General features: G+C 39.5%; 1 protein-coding gene and 3 non-coding genes across 6 annotated transcripts; 3 read left to right on the top strand and 1 right to left on the bottom strand.

The window, feature by feature from the left end:
• Nucleotides 1-2,005: 2,005 nt before the first annotated feature.
• Nucleotides 2,006-2,079, bottom strand: Trnat-agu (transfer RNA threonine (anticodon AGU)). The gene has a single exon. It is a non-coding gene; the product is annotated as a tRNA-Thr (tRNA).
• A 3,398-nt stretch (nucleotides 2,080-5,477) lies between these two features.
• Nucleotides 5,478-5,550, top strand: Trnar-acg (transfer RNA arginine (anticodon ACG)). Its single transcript has one exon. It is a non-coding gene; the product is annotated as a tRNA-Arg (tRNA).
• Nucleotides 5,551-6,082: 532 nt separating this feature from the next.
• Trnav-cac (transfer RNA valine (anticodon CAC)) lies at nucleotides 6,083-6,155 on the top strand. The gene has a single exon. It is a non-coding gene; the product is annotated as a tRNA-Val (tRNA).
• Nucleotides 6,156-6,276: 121 nt separating this feature from the next.
• Nucleotides 6,277-12,059, top strand: LOC150048255 (high mobility group nucleosome-binding domain-containing protein 4-like). Of its 3 annotated transcripts, none has more exons than XM_090356244.1 (2): nucleotides 6,277-6,513; nucleotides 10,415-12,059. In XM_090356244.1, the coding sequence occupies exon 2, from the start codon at nucleotides 10,466-10,468 to the stop codon at nucleotides 10,739-10,741; it is 276 nt and encodes a 91-aa protein (XP_090212370.1). In that variant the 5' UTR covers nucleotides 6,277-6,513; nucleotides 10,415-10,465; the 3' UTR covers nucleotides 10,742-12,059. The 3 variants fall into 3 exon arrangements, with proteins under 3 accessions (XP_090212370.1, XP_090212372.1, XP_090212371.1); XM_090356246.1 differs by lacking the exon at nucleotides 6,277-6,513 and adding an exon at nucleotides 6,629-6,660; XM_090356245.1 differs by lacking the exon at nucleotides 6,277-6,513 and adding an exon at nucleotides 6,659-6,718.
• Nucleotides 12,060-13,978: the final 1,919 nt, after the last annotated feature.

Below are 13,978 nucleotides of genomic sequence, written 5' to 3'. Positions count from 1 at the left end.
AATGTCGCCAGAAATATCTCTCAAATTTAAGAATTTTTTTAAATGTCTCATCTGTTCACATCAAGCATAAATAGTTGCGATTACAAAAAATGCATGTAATATATCCATTTTTTTTCTTTTTTTTATTGTAATTAGTAAAAGGGTTACATGATATTTGCCAGGTAGAAGGTGCATTAATTCACATACACTGATACCCTTTCACATGTCTTGGTACAATATATCCATTTTGAATCATTGCAAAGCTCTAAGTAACCCAAAACCTATGATGAATGGATTTTTTTTTTTACTTAAAGTAAAAACAATTCCATCGAATAATAATAATAACCTATAAAATAGGTAAATCTGTTTTTTGGTCATTGATACTCAAAATTTGTCTGACTTGACAGATTAATGTATAAACTATCAGAATTATGAATTTATATCTTATTTGATCATCATCAGAAAAAAGAATTGGTGTTCAGTTGTTGATAGACATCAACAAGACTAGAAAAGAACAAATGAGATTCCCTCTCCATATCTAACTAGCACATAAGTCACTCAATTTCTACCCACTGCAATGTTTTATTAAATGAGATATTGACTTTGCCAGGACTTTGGTCCTGGAAACTTAATATAAAGCAGGAAATGGCAAAACGGTGTAACTCCTAGAGTAATAGCCACTTGAAAGTATTTGGCATGCTGGCACGTTGGTGCGATTCTATTGAGATTTCCTGGATTCAGCTGTGAATTCAACCATGGTCACTTATGAGCTACATGACCTTCCAAGCAACCAACTTCATCTTTGTGCCCAGTGCCCTCTACTTTAAAATGCAGGCCATCCTTGTACCTTACTTCAGAAGTATGCTGTCCTGTTTGCCTAAATTATTATATATAATGTTCTTATAAAAGTGCCTAGTGATTAAAAAATGACTGACAAATGGTATATATTTTTTTTTGCAAAGGTAAAATTGAAAGACATGAGATGTGCCACCTCTTCAGCCATTCACTACTAACCATAAATTGAATGATGCACACCCAGAATGGAGAGGGAAAACTACTGCACTAAGTACATTGATTTAAAGGCTAATTTCGGCCTCAGAGATAACCCAGAAAAAGTGTTTAATCTATAATCCTGTGGTCTCTTGACTTGACACATGAACAATCCCACAGTGGCTGGTTAGTTTCTGTGCTGGTTTGTGTTGTTGTAAGTAGAAACAGGACAGAGAGCCCCTGTATCCAGGAGTAGATAGGCTGGTACAAAGATAGACATGACCCGGCCACGGTGGCTCCTGCCTGTAATCCTAGCTACTCAAGCTGAGATCTGAGGATTGGGGTTCAAAGCAAGCCCGGGCACTATCTCCAATTAATCTCTAATTAATCAGTAGAAAAAGTGAAGTGGGGCTGTGGCTCAAGGGGTAAGATGGTAGACCAGCTTGAGGCCCAATAAACCTATTCACATACCATCTGCAATTGCTTTGGCAGTACCTTATCTTTTTTAAATGAAAGCATGAAACACTTGACTCTTTTCAACTGTCCCAACACTGTGTAGTACAGAAGGCTTTGAATGGTGAATATGTTTACAGTCCTATGGTTATATCTAGACAAAAATTTCAAAACTGCATATGCAAACTCTAAACTGGTTTCACCTTATCTGAATAGCTAGCTTCTCACTTTTTTAGTTATATACTGTCCTCATTCCAAAGGCTGGCTTTTCTAAAAACAAAACAAACAACAAAAAACATGCCTATAGATTGTGAGAGTGCATTTATTTGGGAATTCCTCAGAAAATAAAGTAGAATGGCCATAGGCTAAGATGTTCTTTGTATTATTTTTTTTATGATGGTCTTTTAGCCTTTTGAAAATTTGCTATCTGTTCTTCTTGCTTTCTTTTGGACTTGCAGATAAAAAAAATTGCATGTAGAACGAAAATTTGAAAGTGCTGGATCCATATAAAATAGTTTGGTAAATTTCTCCCTGGAAATAAACTCTGTCGTACGTTCAACTCAAAGCCAAAGGAGCATCAAAAAGGCCCCGCTGGGATTCGAACCCAGGATCTCCTGTTTACTAGACAGGCGCTTTAACCAGCTAAGCCACGGAGCCAGCACGCTTCCTGCTTTTCAAATCAACATAGAAAAGGAATGATGTTTGCTTTTGTTACCGTCACTTGCTAACTTGGTAGATGTTTCTCCAAATCCTAAAGATGAATCTTAGTTCCCCCCGCCCCCCGCCCTTCTTCTCCCCCAATGACCTTGGAGACCGTTCCCCTGTGCCGGAGCACAGTCCGCTCCGAGTGGGCTAGGAGAGGCATGCGCTTCTGTCTGAAACCCGGGCTTGCGCAAGAGGACTTTGCAGAGAAACCGGCCTGACCTGGAGCTTCCAGGGAGGGGGAAGTAGGAAGTGGGCGTGGGGGTGCAGGTGGGGGTGGGTGGGCGTGGAGAGATCTCTGGACGCATTTGTGTCCCAACACTTCCAGCACCAAAACCCGATCCTTGCAAGAAGCAAGCTGTTTCATGACTTTTAAATCACACTGGATTTAAATATTCGGATCATTCCTTACCCCAGTTTGGTTTCATCTCCCAGATTTTTTTGCTCCTGAGATTAAGCTGAATGGAATTCCAGAGTGTCCTTTTAAGAATATGTCACAAGTAGCCCAGCGCTGCGGCTCACGCCTGTAATCCTAGCTACTCAGGAGGCTGAGATCTGAGGATCGAGGTTCAAAGCCAGCCCGGGCACTAAAGAATGTGAGACTCTTATCTCCAATTAATAGCTAGAAAATAAGAAGTGAAGCTGTGGTTCCAGGGGTAGGGGGGGTACCCTTGAGCTGAAAAGCTCAGGGACAGCACCCAGGCTCAGAGTCAAAGCCACACGACTGACAAAACAAACAAAAACCAGTCACAACATTGTTAATTACCTTACAACTCTAAAGGGACAGAAGGCTACTAGTCCTGATGTTGCTTAAAGATCTGATTTGATGTCGAGAATGTTCACTAGAATTTCTAAATGATCATAGTAGCTTATGAGAGGGAGTATATTTATTTGTTCCCAACTTAACTCAGGTATCTATTAAATCTGAATTTCTAAATGATCATGGTGGTTTATGGGAGTATATTTATTTGTTCCCAACCTATCAAATCAGTTATTGGGATGTAATTTTAACGAAGGAATTTAGTGAAACTGACAAGTCACAAGCTTTTCCCAAGTGAACTTTCAATTCTGATCGTTTTACTTGAGAGCTGTCGTATTATTACTGTATTTGAAGGCAAAATTATCCTAACAGCATAGTCACTTCTAATATAGCTTTCACCAAAAGGTGGTAGATGCCAACAACAGAGCTAATATTTGGGTTCATTTTTCATTTCACGAGCTGCTGATGTGCTTGCACAGAATTTCCAAGAAAACAGAATTGTTTAGTCAGACACAAGTCTTGAAGATAACTAAACCTTTCTTACAAATCTGAATGTGAACCCCATTTTCTATTGTTTCCATTATGACTAGATAGGACCATGGAAATATTATATTGGCTCTGTTCCACACAGCTGAATTCGGAGATCTCTGTGTCCTGTACTGCTGATAGGAATGTAAAGAAATGTGAGAGTGGCAGACAGGTTTACATGGAAGCAAAACTTAAAAAACAAAAGCAAAAAAGCGAACAAGTAAAACCCATTGCACTGTGAAACAGGAAAACACTCCACTGTCTCATAGTTTTGTATATCAATGTGGCTAGGCTGTAGTACATGATTATTCAATTAAACATTAATCAGGTGTGGTGGTGCTCAAGAGATTGACTCTGAGTTTCAGAACCACTAATCCAGTAAACCAATTTAAATTATATATACTCCCAGAGAAAGAGTCACAGGCCTGGCACTGGTGGCTCACACCTGTAAGCTACTCAGATGATCTGAGGACCACCCAACCCAGGCAAAGTCCTGTCCAATTAACCACCAGAAAACTGGCAGTGGAGTGCTAGCCTTGAGCAAAAGAAGTTGGGGACAGTGCCTAGTCCCTGAGATTAGGCTCAATGACCATGAAAGGAAAAAAAAAAGGAGATTTATTGAATTTATAACCTGATTTATGGAATTGTACACTTAAAGCAAGTATACCTTATTGTGAACATGGTTGTAAAATTTAAGTCAGCTTTCCAAATATGCAAAACAAATGAAGGATTAAAAAATGTAAATACTGAGGACAGCAAACATGGATAGATGGTTTTAGCCATTTGAGGGACACAGACCAGGACCCAGAACTTCCAGACAATGCCTCCTCATCCTGGTATGCGACCCGAGTAAAACTGGGCCAGAAGTTACCCCAAATTTGCTTCATTTCTGAAACAAGCACCAACTCCCATTTTGGATTAGAAATATCCTTTTTGTTTTAAATAGGTATAGAATAGTCTGCTAAACTAATGGGAAGATAAATATCTAACTTGTTCCTATAATTTTGTTTTCTTCCATTGTGAATTCAGGCCTCAAATCACAGAGTATTTCAGTCCTCAGGAGTATCACTACTGGAAATCATATTCTCACACTGACATGTAATTGTTGCAAATTTGTTAAAATGTCAGTTATTCCATTACTAACTTGGAATCTGTTTATTAGATAGAGAAGGCTATATATCTAGTACATTAATAAAGAAATCCATCACAATTCAAAAGTAATTTATAACATAATTTGCTATAACTGGTTTTCTTCTCAAATCATACAGACAAGATAGTTTTTCTTTGTATTTTGGAATTTGGAATTTTGTGGGTGGGTGGGGGGAGGATTTAACAAACGACAGAGATACAAGAAAAAAGTTAGATCAAACCACTCTGACGACTTTCAATTTCCTAAACCCCTTTCCTTGTTTTTGTACTATCCCCGCCACTTTGGGGGGCTCTGAATCCCCCAGCAATAGTCACCAGCATTCAGTGAACCGAGCTAGGAGTCAATTTAATAGCACAGGTACTGTCTATAGAGAGCAGCCCCGATCTTCCGTGGAGCTGAACTTTCCCACACGAAGGTGGGAGAGCCGCCGTATGACGTCACCTTATGATGTCACCTCACGATGTCCATACTTAATAACCACAAAACCAAAAACAATTTGGCAGCTAAGCCTGCCAGGGTTTTTTGTTTTGTTTTGTTTTACAGTTTTATTCTTTTTTTTTCCCCTCCAAGTCTTATCACGGTTTATTTATTTAGTGTCTTGCCATCTGTCTCACCACGGTCGCATTATTACTACTACTACTGTTATTGTTGTTGTGGACAGGAGTAAACATCTCTTTGAGGTTTTTAGCAGTCATTTTGGTGGAATGAATGGCGACGTGATCATGGAGCAGAGAGAAGATGCGAGTTTTGCCTCTCACAGTCTTTTTTTTTTTTTTGCAGAAATAAGGCAAAATATGAGTAAAGATGGCGTGTGTTGCAAACGTAGCTAGGAATCTGTGCGCCTGGAAGTCAGACGGTGCAGGTGCAGCTTGATTTCTTACAACCCGACATCCGCCAGTATGCCGTCCATGCGTGGGGCCAGTGGCGCAATGGATAACGCGTCTGACTACGGATCAGAAGATTCCAGGTTCGACTCCTGGCTGGCTCGGTGTACGCAGCTACTTTTTTGTTTCCCTTCGGATTCCAACAGCAGTTGGAATAAGCAAAATAAGAAAATGCATCCACACTCAACCTTTAGCATGAAATTACAGAAACCTAAGTGCCGTGTTCCTTTTGACAAGAGAGGGAACAATTATTTTTTGAACAAGTTGTCTGTCCAACTTTTTGATTAAAAAATGCGCTCTGTCTCCAAGCTGCGCCACGCGGGTTCATTTTGACTGAATAATAAAGTTGAATTAATCCAGTAGGCAATGGGAAGGCATGAAAATCTGGGCGTTCAGATTAAGCAATTATAACAATAAAAAGTCTCTATTTGCCTCCCATCGAGCGATTTGTAGGATAAATTAACAATTTGTACAAAAGCTAGATAGAGATGCTTTACAATGCTTTGCTCCTGTAGTCTTTGGGTTTAGAGGCGTCGAGAGACGCATGCGCACATAATAGACTTTTTTACTGGCCAGAGGGCCGAGGGCGTGTTTTCTTGCATGAACTAGGAGCTAGAGGGCACTTGTTGCCAGTGAGTTTCCGTAGTGTAGTGGTTATCACGTTCGCCTCACACGCGAAAGGTCCCCGGTTCGAAACCGGGCGGAAACATAGTCTTCCATTTTTAAAATTTTCCTTACTGAACTTTTAGAAAACGGTTGAAATCATTTCCTTCCCTTTCAGCAGCGCAGGTCGGCCCAGGTCTCCTCAGTTGCCAGCTCCAGGACTCAGGACGGAGGCAGCTGCCACGTGGGGAAAACCGGCAGTCCCCGGCTCCCGCGTGTTACCCTGCGGGCCGCAGCCCCGGAAGAGCATCCTTGCTTCCCCTCGTCTTCCTGCCGGCCTGGTTAAGCCTCTGGCCTCTGCCATCTCCAGGATCCGCGAGGTCGCCGGCCTAACTCGCCCGGGCCAGAGGCGTGACTAACGGTAGCTCCGGTTCCCTAGGCCCTTGGGTGCCCACGAGGCTCAGGTAGGTGCCTCGGGGGGCCTGAGTGCCCGAGCAAAAAGAATAAAAAGGTGTGTGTGTGGGGGGGGGGCGGAGGCGGGCTCCGCCCTCCGTACCTGGGCCTCTGCCGGGCCCCTCTCAGCTCCTGGGCATCTGCGGCATCAATCCTGGGTGAGTCCGTGGGTGAGGCCGAGGCCACGGGACGAGTGGAACTTACAGACCCTTGGGCGTGAGTAGTCCCCGGGGCCATTAGAGAGCAGATCGGAGGGAGGACTGGAAGAAATCTGAAAGGACTGAGCCCTCAAGCTGTGACCTGGGAGAGGTCGTGGCGGGCAGGATTGGGCTAGCCTGGCCTAGGCCCGGTAAGCTCCTTTAGGAAGCCCGCCGAGGGGACGCTGAAGGGGGGCTGTCTTATTTCGTTTTGGTCTTGTTTCCTTCCCTCCCCCCACAAAATGAAGTAATTAAATACATACACCAGTACAAATCCCCAAGTTAAAAACAGAACTGTGGATTCCGTGGCTTAACTTGCAGCTTCTGTGACTTTTGGGTTTGAAAACGCGCTGGTGTTTGCCCTTCGTCCCCCTCCCTGACATATGGCCGGCCTCCATCTTCACTGGATGATGGCTTTTATGACAAAAATGCCTGGTTATGTCGTCATCTAACTGCCTCAGGTGTAACCTAGGAATTTAGTGCTTTAAAGTTCCCTGGGTAACTGATGCAGATGTGCGATGTATTTAGGACCATAAAAACAAAAGCAGACAAAAAAGCAGGGGAAATTCTTATCCAATGATGTTTTATTATCATTTTTATCTAAAACTGGCATCTTGGGTAGGTATTACTTTACCCAACTCTGTTGCTCTGTTGTTGATATACCTTTTCTGAAAAACACTTATTTAGTGTTTTCATGTTTTGTTTTGTTTTGTTTTTTAGATCTTGTCTTGGTTAGCAAGACAAGAAGTTTGGGCTTGTACTCCCTAGCAATTTATTCAATACTTCTTTATCAAAAATCCCTCTGTGTCATCCAGAAATACAAATGAATGTGGTGATCTGAGGGGGAACAAAAGTCCCAGGACCTAAAAATATGACAGCATTGTTATTTCCCAGTCTTTCATGGCCATGGGCAGAAGTACTTTAGCTGGGAAGCTTTGCAGCAATTGCAGGTGGAGGACTGGGAATCTATGGTTCACTCTTCTTCCTTCCAGATATATGTATTTGTGCAAGCTACTGCAGCAGTCCAATCTTTTTAACTACCTTGCCCTTCTTCACCCACTCATTCCTTCCCTACCATCCCCATTCTTTCTCAACTCCAAGAGAAGCTTACATGACATTTTCATGCTTCTGAAGAACAAATAAGCCCTGGAGATTTCATGGGCCTCTTTCTCCTGGAGATACTTACACATATGAATTATCTCAGAGTATCCTCTCCATTGTTAAGAGTCAGGCAGGTACCTTTCTGATTTGGGAGTAGGTTAGAATAGAATCCAAACTGAAGCTACCTCCCACAAACTCAGTTCAGTAACCACCAGAGAACGTAGGATAAGCCTTGCAGGTGTAAAATAAGCCTTGCTGGAGATAGAGCAGGAGTGTGTGTCAGATAAGATGGACTTAGCTCATGGACACCTTAGACAGACTTGAGTATACAAGCCAGTATGTTCTCAAGTCTTCCTGCCTCAAACTGAGAAATGACTTTGAAGGGCAAGAAACTTCAAGATATTGGAGTTATTTTCCAAAGACATGATGACAATAACCTTTCATTGTTGAGGACTAATTAAATATTTGTTAAAATTACTCAAGGGAAACATTCTGTCGACAGAGAAAAGCGTAAGTGAGAGCTTTAAATTGTGTATCTTCACATTCCGTAGTTTCCGTACTGCTGGACATTTCTTATGAAAGTCTGCAACGGAACTCATTTTCCCTTTCCTTCTTTTCCTTCCTCTCTCCTCCCTTCCTGTAAATGCTCTGCTATGGAACTACCTACCCCCCACCCAGCTAGTCTAATTTTATAGTATTGAATGATGTTTCTACCCTCAATAGCTACAGAGAAGAAACATTATATTCCTGCCTGTGGGGCTATGAATTTATGCTTTGGACTACGTGTATTTTTTAGTACTCTGTTCTTGAGTAAGCACAACTTTTTGTTTTCTGAGCAGTATATGGAGAATACACCAGCTAGGTGCCTCTCTACCCCTTTTCAAATAAGGAAATACCAATCTTACCCCCTCCTCATATTCCTGAACCTAATCCCCATTCCCTTTCTAACCCTGTAAAAGTTGATCACCATTCCAGTTTTTATATTTATCTTTGGCTTCATTTTTGCTTTAGTAATTATCTATAGTCTAAACTTGCCATAGACTTAACACTTATAAATGGATCTACATTTTACTTATTCTTTTGCAATTTGCAATACTTAGCATCATGTTTGTATTTGTTTTTGCATAAAGCTATAATTATTTATTTCTGCTACTGAATATTGCCAAAATGTATTTACCATTCCACTCCACTGATAGACATTGGGTGGTTTCTAGTTGTTTGGTTTTTTTTTTTTTTTTTTTTTTTTTTGTCTGTCTCTGGGCTTGATCTTTGGGCTTGAACTCTTCAGCCATCCCTGAGCTCTCCAGCTCAAGGCTACCACCCTACCCCTTCAGCCACAGCACCACTTACAGTTTCTAGTTTTTGAAATTATAATATTGCTAATTGGGTGCCAGTAACTCACACCTGTAATCTTAGGGATGTAGGGGGATGACATCGAAGAATCACTGCTCACAGCCAGCCAGTGTAGCTAGAAAAGTCCACAAGACTCTGTTTCCAATTAACCAGGAAAAACTAGAAATGCTGCCATGGTTTAAGTAGTAGAACACCAGCCTTGGGCGAAAAATCTAAGGGATAGGGCCTCATCTCCAGTACTGGCACACACACACACACAGAGGCATACACACATACACATACATTATAATACTTCCATAAATGCATTTATAGGGGTCTGTAGGCATGGCTTTAATAATTCCTTAAGAAAACTCACAGAAATGAAATTGCTTTATATAACATCACTAGCACGGGTACACTAATTTGCACACCTATAATCTCAGCAGCAGTGTTGTGTGTGTTTTGATTGTTCTGTATCTCATGATCTCTTTGTATTGTCAAACAAAACTAATTTCCCTATCTGTTGGGGATGAAATATATACACTGTTGCTTCAGTGTTATTTCCCAATTACATGTTTTGTGTGTGTATTTACCATTTATGTTTCAAAGGAAATACTTTCTTTGTCATCTTTTCTTCTTTTTAAGGTGTGAGACCAGGATTTGAACTTGGTATCTAACCCTTTGGCTCAGTGGTTAGTGCTGTGCCAAGTAAGCCATACCTCAACCCCTTGTCACTTTTTCTTTAGGTTTCAAATTTACATTTTGTTCTTTTCTTAGGGATTTGCAAACCATTTTTATATTTTTAAATTTTATTCTTGATTATAATCCTTTACCCTTTGTGTGTCAAATATCTTTGCCCAACTTTACTCTCTTTACATCTTTTACACATAACTTTAGTCTAATTTTGGTGGGGTTTTTTGTTAATATATTTTTTTCTTTTCTTTTGTTTTTGTTTTTTTTGGCACTTGGGATCAAACCCAGTATGTACTTCTTAGGCAGGTGCTTCACCACTGAGCTACATCCCAGCTCTAATCTATATAATATCTATGTATGTATGTGTGTGTGTCTGTATATATATCTATTATATATATTTTATATATATATTATATATAATATATATATATATAATTTTGATGGTCCTGGAATTTGAACTTGGCTTGACACTTGCTAGACATGCTTTCTACTGTCTACAGTCTCTAATTTAATTTTGAATGTTAAATTTGCCCCTATTTTCCCTTTCTGGCTTACATCTTTTATGTCTTTGCTCAATAACCCTCTACAGGAACGTGAGAAAAAGAAGCATCCTGTTACTGGTAAGCCATCTGCTGCCACCATGCCCAAGAGAAAGGTCAAAGGAGATGCTAAAGGTGATAAAGCCAAGATGAAGGATGAGCAGCCGAAGAGAAGATCAGCTAGGTTGTCTGCTAAGCCTGCCCCTCCCAAACCAGAGCCCAGGCCTACAAAGGCTCCTGCCAAGAAAGGAGAAAAGCTGCCCAAAGGGAGAAAGGGGAAAGCAGAGGCTGGCAAAGATGGGAACAACCCTGCAAAAACCCAGGAGGCGTCCACAGTCCAGTCACAAAAAGCAGAAGGCACTGGGGATGCCAAGTGAAGTGTGTATTTTTGATAGCTTTCTACGTAGTATCTGTTACAAGTTTTTTTTTAATCAAGTTTTATAAAAACGTAAAATTTGGGGTTTTTTTTTGAAAGGTATCTTATTAGTACACAGAGCACTTTGTTGTTGTCTTTTGTGGAAAAGGAAAATACCACTAATAAAGTATGTCTCGGAAGATGAACTGAAATGACAGAAACTAGGAGTTCCTATCCTGGTCTTTGACGATTGTCCTTCGCTCTTGGGAAAGAGTGTCTTCCTCTCTCTCACTTTAGCATCTGGCAAAGAAGCCTTACAATGTGTGTGGGGGGAGGGGTAGAACTTGATGTCTCCTCTTTTACTCCATCAGTATAGGTCATACCTGCATTGAGCCAACAGTCTTGGCCATGGCAGCCCTGAAATTGACAACACTCAAGCTTTCTAATGATAACGTCAAGTTGATGTTGAATCTTGGATAAGCCAAGATTCTGGCTTTTTGTTGAATCATCCTGGTGAGAATCCTGCCACAGTTTGTGGCGATTATATGTATGCCTCATGTGACATGCCCACCCTTTTCAGTAACCTTGTCCTGTTCCAAGGACTTTTTGTTGACTTTTACAGTGACATTTTGGGAAATTGGAGCTTTGAAGATATAAAAAGTTGCCTCAGCCCTACAGGAAGTAACTTTCTGAAACATAGTATACAAAGCTAAGGATAAATTGGATTGTGGGAAGGGACATTATTTCTATACCCAAAGTTGAGAAATATTCTTATTGCCTTGTAAAAGCTTTTCCTTTGTACACATCTTTAGAATACCCTGAGTTGACCTTGTACAAATTATGAACTAAAAATTCAATTTCATAATTTTCCATATGCTAGTCACTGAAAAGTTTGTCTTTCCCCTTCCTCTTACTGATCTAGAGCATTGGTTCTTTTGTAAATCCACTTTCTATGCAATTATGAGTTTGTTAATGGTTCCTATCTATCTCAATGGCTAGTTTGTCTAATCTTGTCTAATCTCAATCCTAGTTATTACAGCCTAAAAAAAAAAAATCAAGATGCAGGAAGGAAGGGAGCTGGTGAGGAGGCTGAGATCTGAGGATCATGATTCAAAGAGAGCCTGGGTTGGCAAGTCCATGAGATTCTTATCTCCAATTCATCCCCAGAAAACTGGAAGTGATAGAGCACTAGCCTTAATCAAAAGAGCTCAGGGATAGCACCCAGGCCCTGAGTTCAAGCTCCACAACTGACAAAAGAAAGAAAGAAGGAAAGAAAGAAAGAAAGGAAAAAAAGAGAAGAAACAGAAAGAAAGAAAGAAAGAAAGAAAGAAAGAAAGAAAAAAAGAGAAAGAAAGAAAGAAAGAAAGAAAGAAAGAAAAAAGAAAAAAAGAGAAAGAAAGAAAGAAAGAAAGAGAAAGAAAGAAAGGAAAAAGGAAGAAAGGAATGTATTGGTTATCTAATTTATGAAACAGTAATCCTTCTGTATGTTACCTTTATAATAACAATAGAACAAGATGCCTATACATTTTTATCACAATGTTAATCAGTTCTACCTTCAATGTCACTACCAAATTTTTCTTCCTCCCGAGTATGTTGGCAATTTTATTATTTTCTCTTCTATACTATTTATATTAGATTAACAAATTCTAACTTGCTTCTTAGATAAGTTCTAAATCACATGGAATTTTGATAGATTTATTTGTTGAGCCATGTCATCTTTATAATGTTGAGTCTTCCAAAATATTTAAGCCTTTTAAATATTTTAATAAATTTAATAAATTATATAACCTCCATAAATGCCTTGTGTTAATATTTCCTGGAGATGTTATAATATTTAATGTTACATTTGGTATATATCTAGTACATATTATTTGATGTTATTATATCTGGTGTATATTGGGTTTTTTTGTTTTTTGCTTTCAGCTAATTGCTGGTTGTGGTTTGTGTATCTAGCCACCTTATTAAACTCCTTATATCTATGTATTCTTGTGAGCTACTCACAACCATATATTCTTTGTATATTAATTTCAGTACTCAGTGTACTCTAGGTGCTGGAAATACAGTAGTAGAAAAAATAATGGTGCTGCTTTTTTGAAGCTTATTTTCTAGATGGGAGGAAGGTTGAGAAAGTTCACAAATTTATGTGAAGAGGTTCCTTTACTAAAATCAGTGTTGTATACACTGAAACTAGAATTATATATTTTCCTTTATAATAATGAATTTCTGGAAATTCTATTCAAGCATTACCATCTTTTCTCTTCAGCTATCCCTACTCCATTTTATTCCATACACAAAAATACATATTTATATTTATATATTATGTAGTTTGGGTTTTGAGTAAATTAAGAAACTCTAAGATAGCATTAGAATAGAATAACAGTACTCTACAAACTAAACAATAGTAATTTGTAGTTAAACAGGGTAGTAATGAAATGGCAGTAGAAACATAATTATGGAATTTATAATTTTAATTCTCTCCAGCAACACAAGGAAGATAGTTGTGTGTGTACTGGATCTTGAACTCAAGGTCTGGGCGCTGTCCCTGAACTGTTTTTGCTCTAGGCTAGCACTCTAGTCCTAGAGCCACAGCTCTGCTTCTGACTTTTTGAGGTTAATTGAAGATGATAAGAGTCTCAGGGACTTTTCCTGCCTGTCTGGCTTCAAATTACGACCCACAGATCTTGTATTCTTGAAGCAGGAGATAGATGGAAGGAATGACTTATAGTGTTCTATATGTAGCACAGATAACAGGTTGATGATCATTAACTGAATATTTCAAAATAAGAGGATTTTGAATGTTCCTAACAGAAAGAAGTGACAAATATCTGAAGGGATAAAAATGTCAATTACCCTATCGAATTATAACACATTGATGTACATTCATTGAAATACCACACGTAAATATGTACAATCATTATGTGTCGATTAAGAATAAAAATATACTCACATAGGCAATATTCCTGAGGTGAGGAAGGTTAAATTAGGAACATACATCTCCCTTCAAACCTCTTTGATCACCTTACAGATAGCTTTGAGCCAATCATCCTATCAGTAAACTCATAAATTCACATCCTGTCTTATAATCACCAGGTGCCTAATGTGAATCAGTCTGAAGAGATTTTTTTTTTAAGATTAAATTTTAAAAATCAGTGCCCGTGGCACTGGCCCTGGAGGCCTTCCAGAGGGAAGGAGACATCTTTATCTGCCTTTGTGCCTCTACATTTCCTCCTCCTCAACTTTGGTTCCACTGATCGTGGTA

Source organism: Megascapheus bottae, chromosome 22 (assembly GCF_031878675.1).
Source record: "Megascapheus bottae isolate mThoBot1 chromosome 22, mThoBot2.hap1, whole genome shotgun sequence".
Taxonomy (NCBI): Eukaryota; Metazoa; Chordata; class Mammalia; order Rodentia; family Geomyidae; genus Megascapheus; species Megascapheus bottae.
Note: the sequence above shows the minus strand (reverse complement) of the source record. Positions and strands in the feature narration are given on the sequence as shown.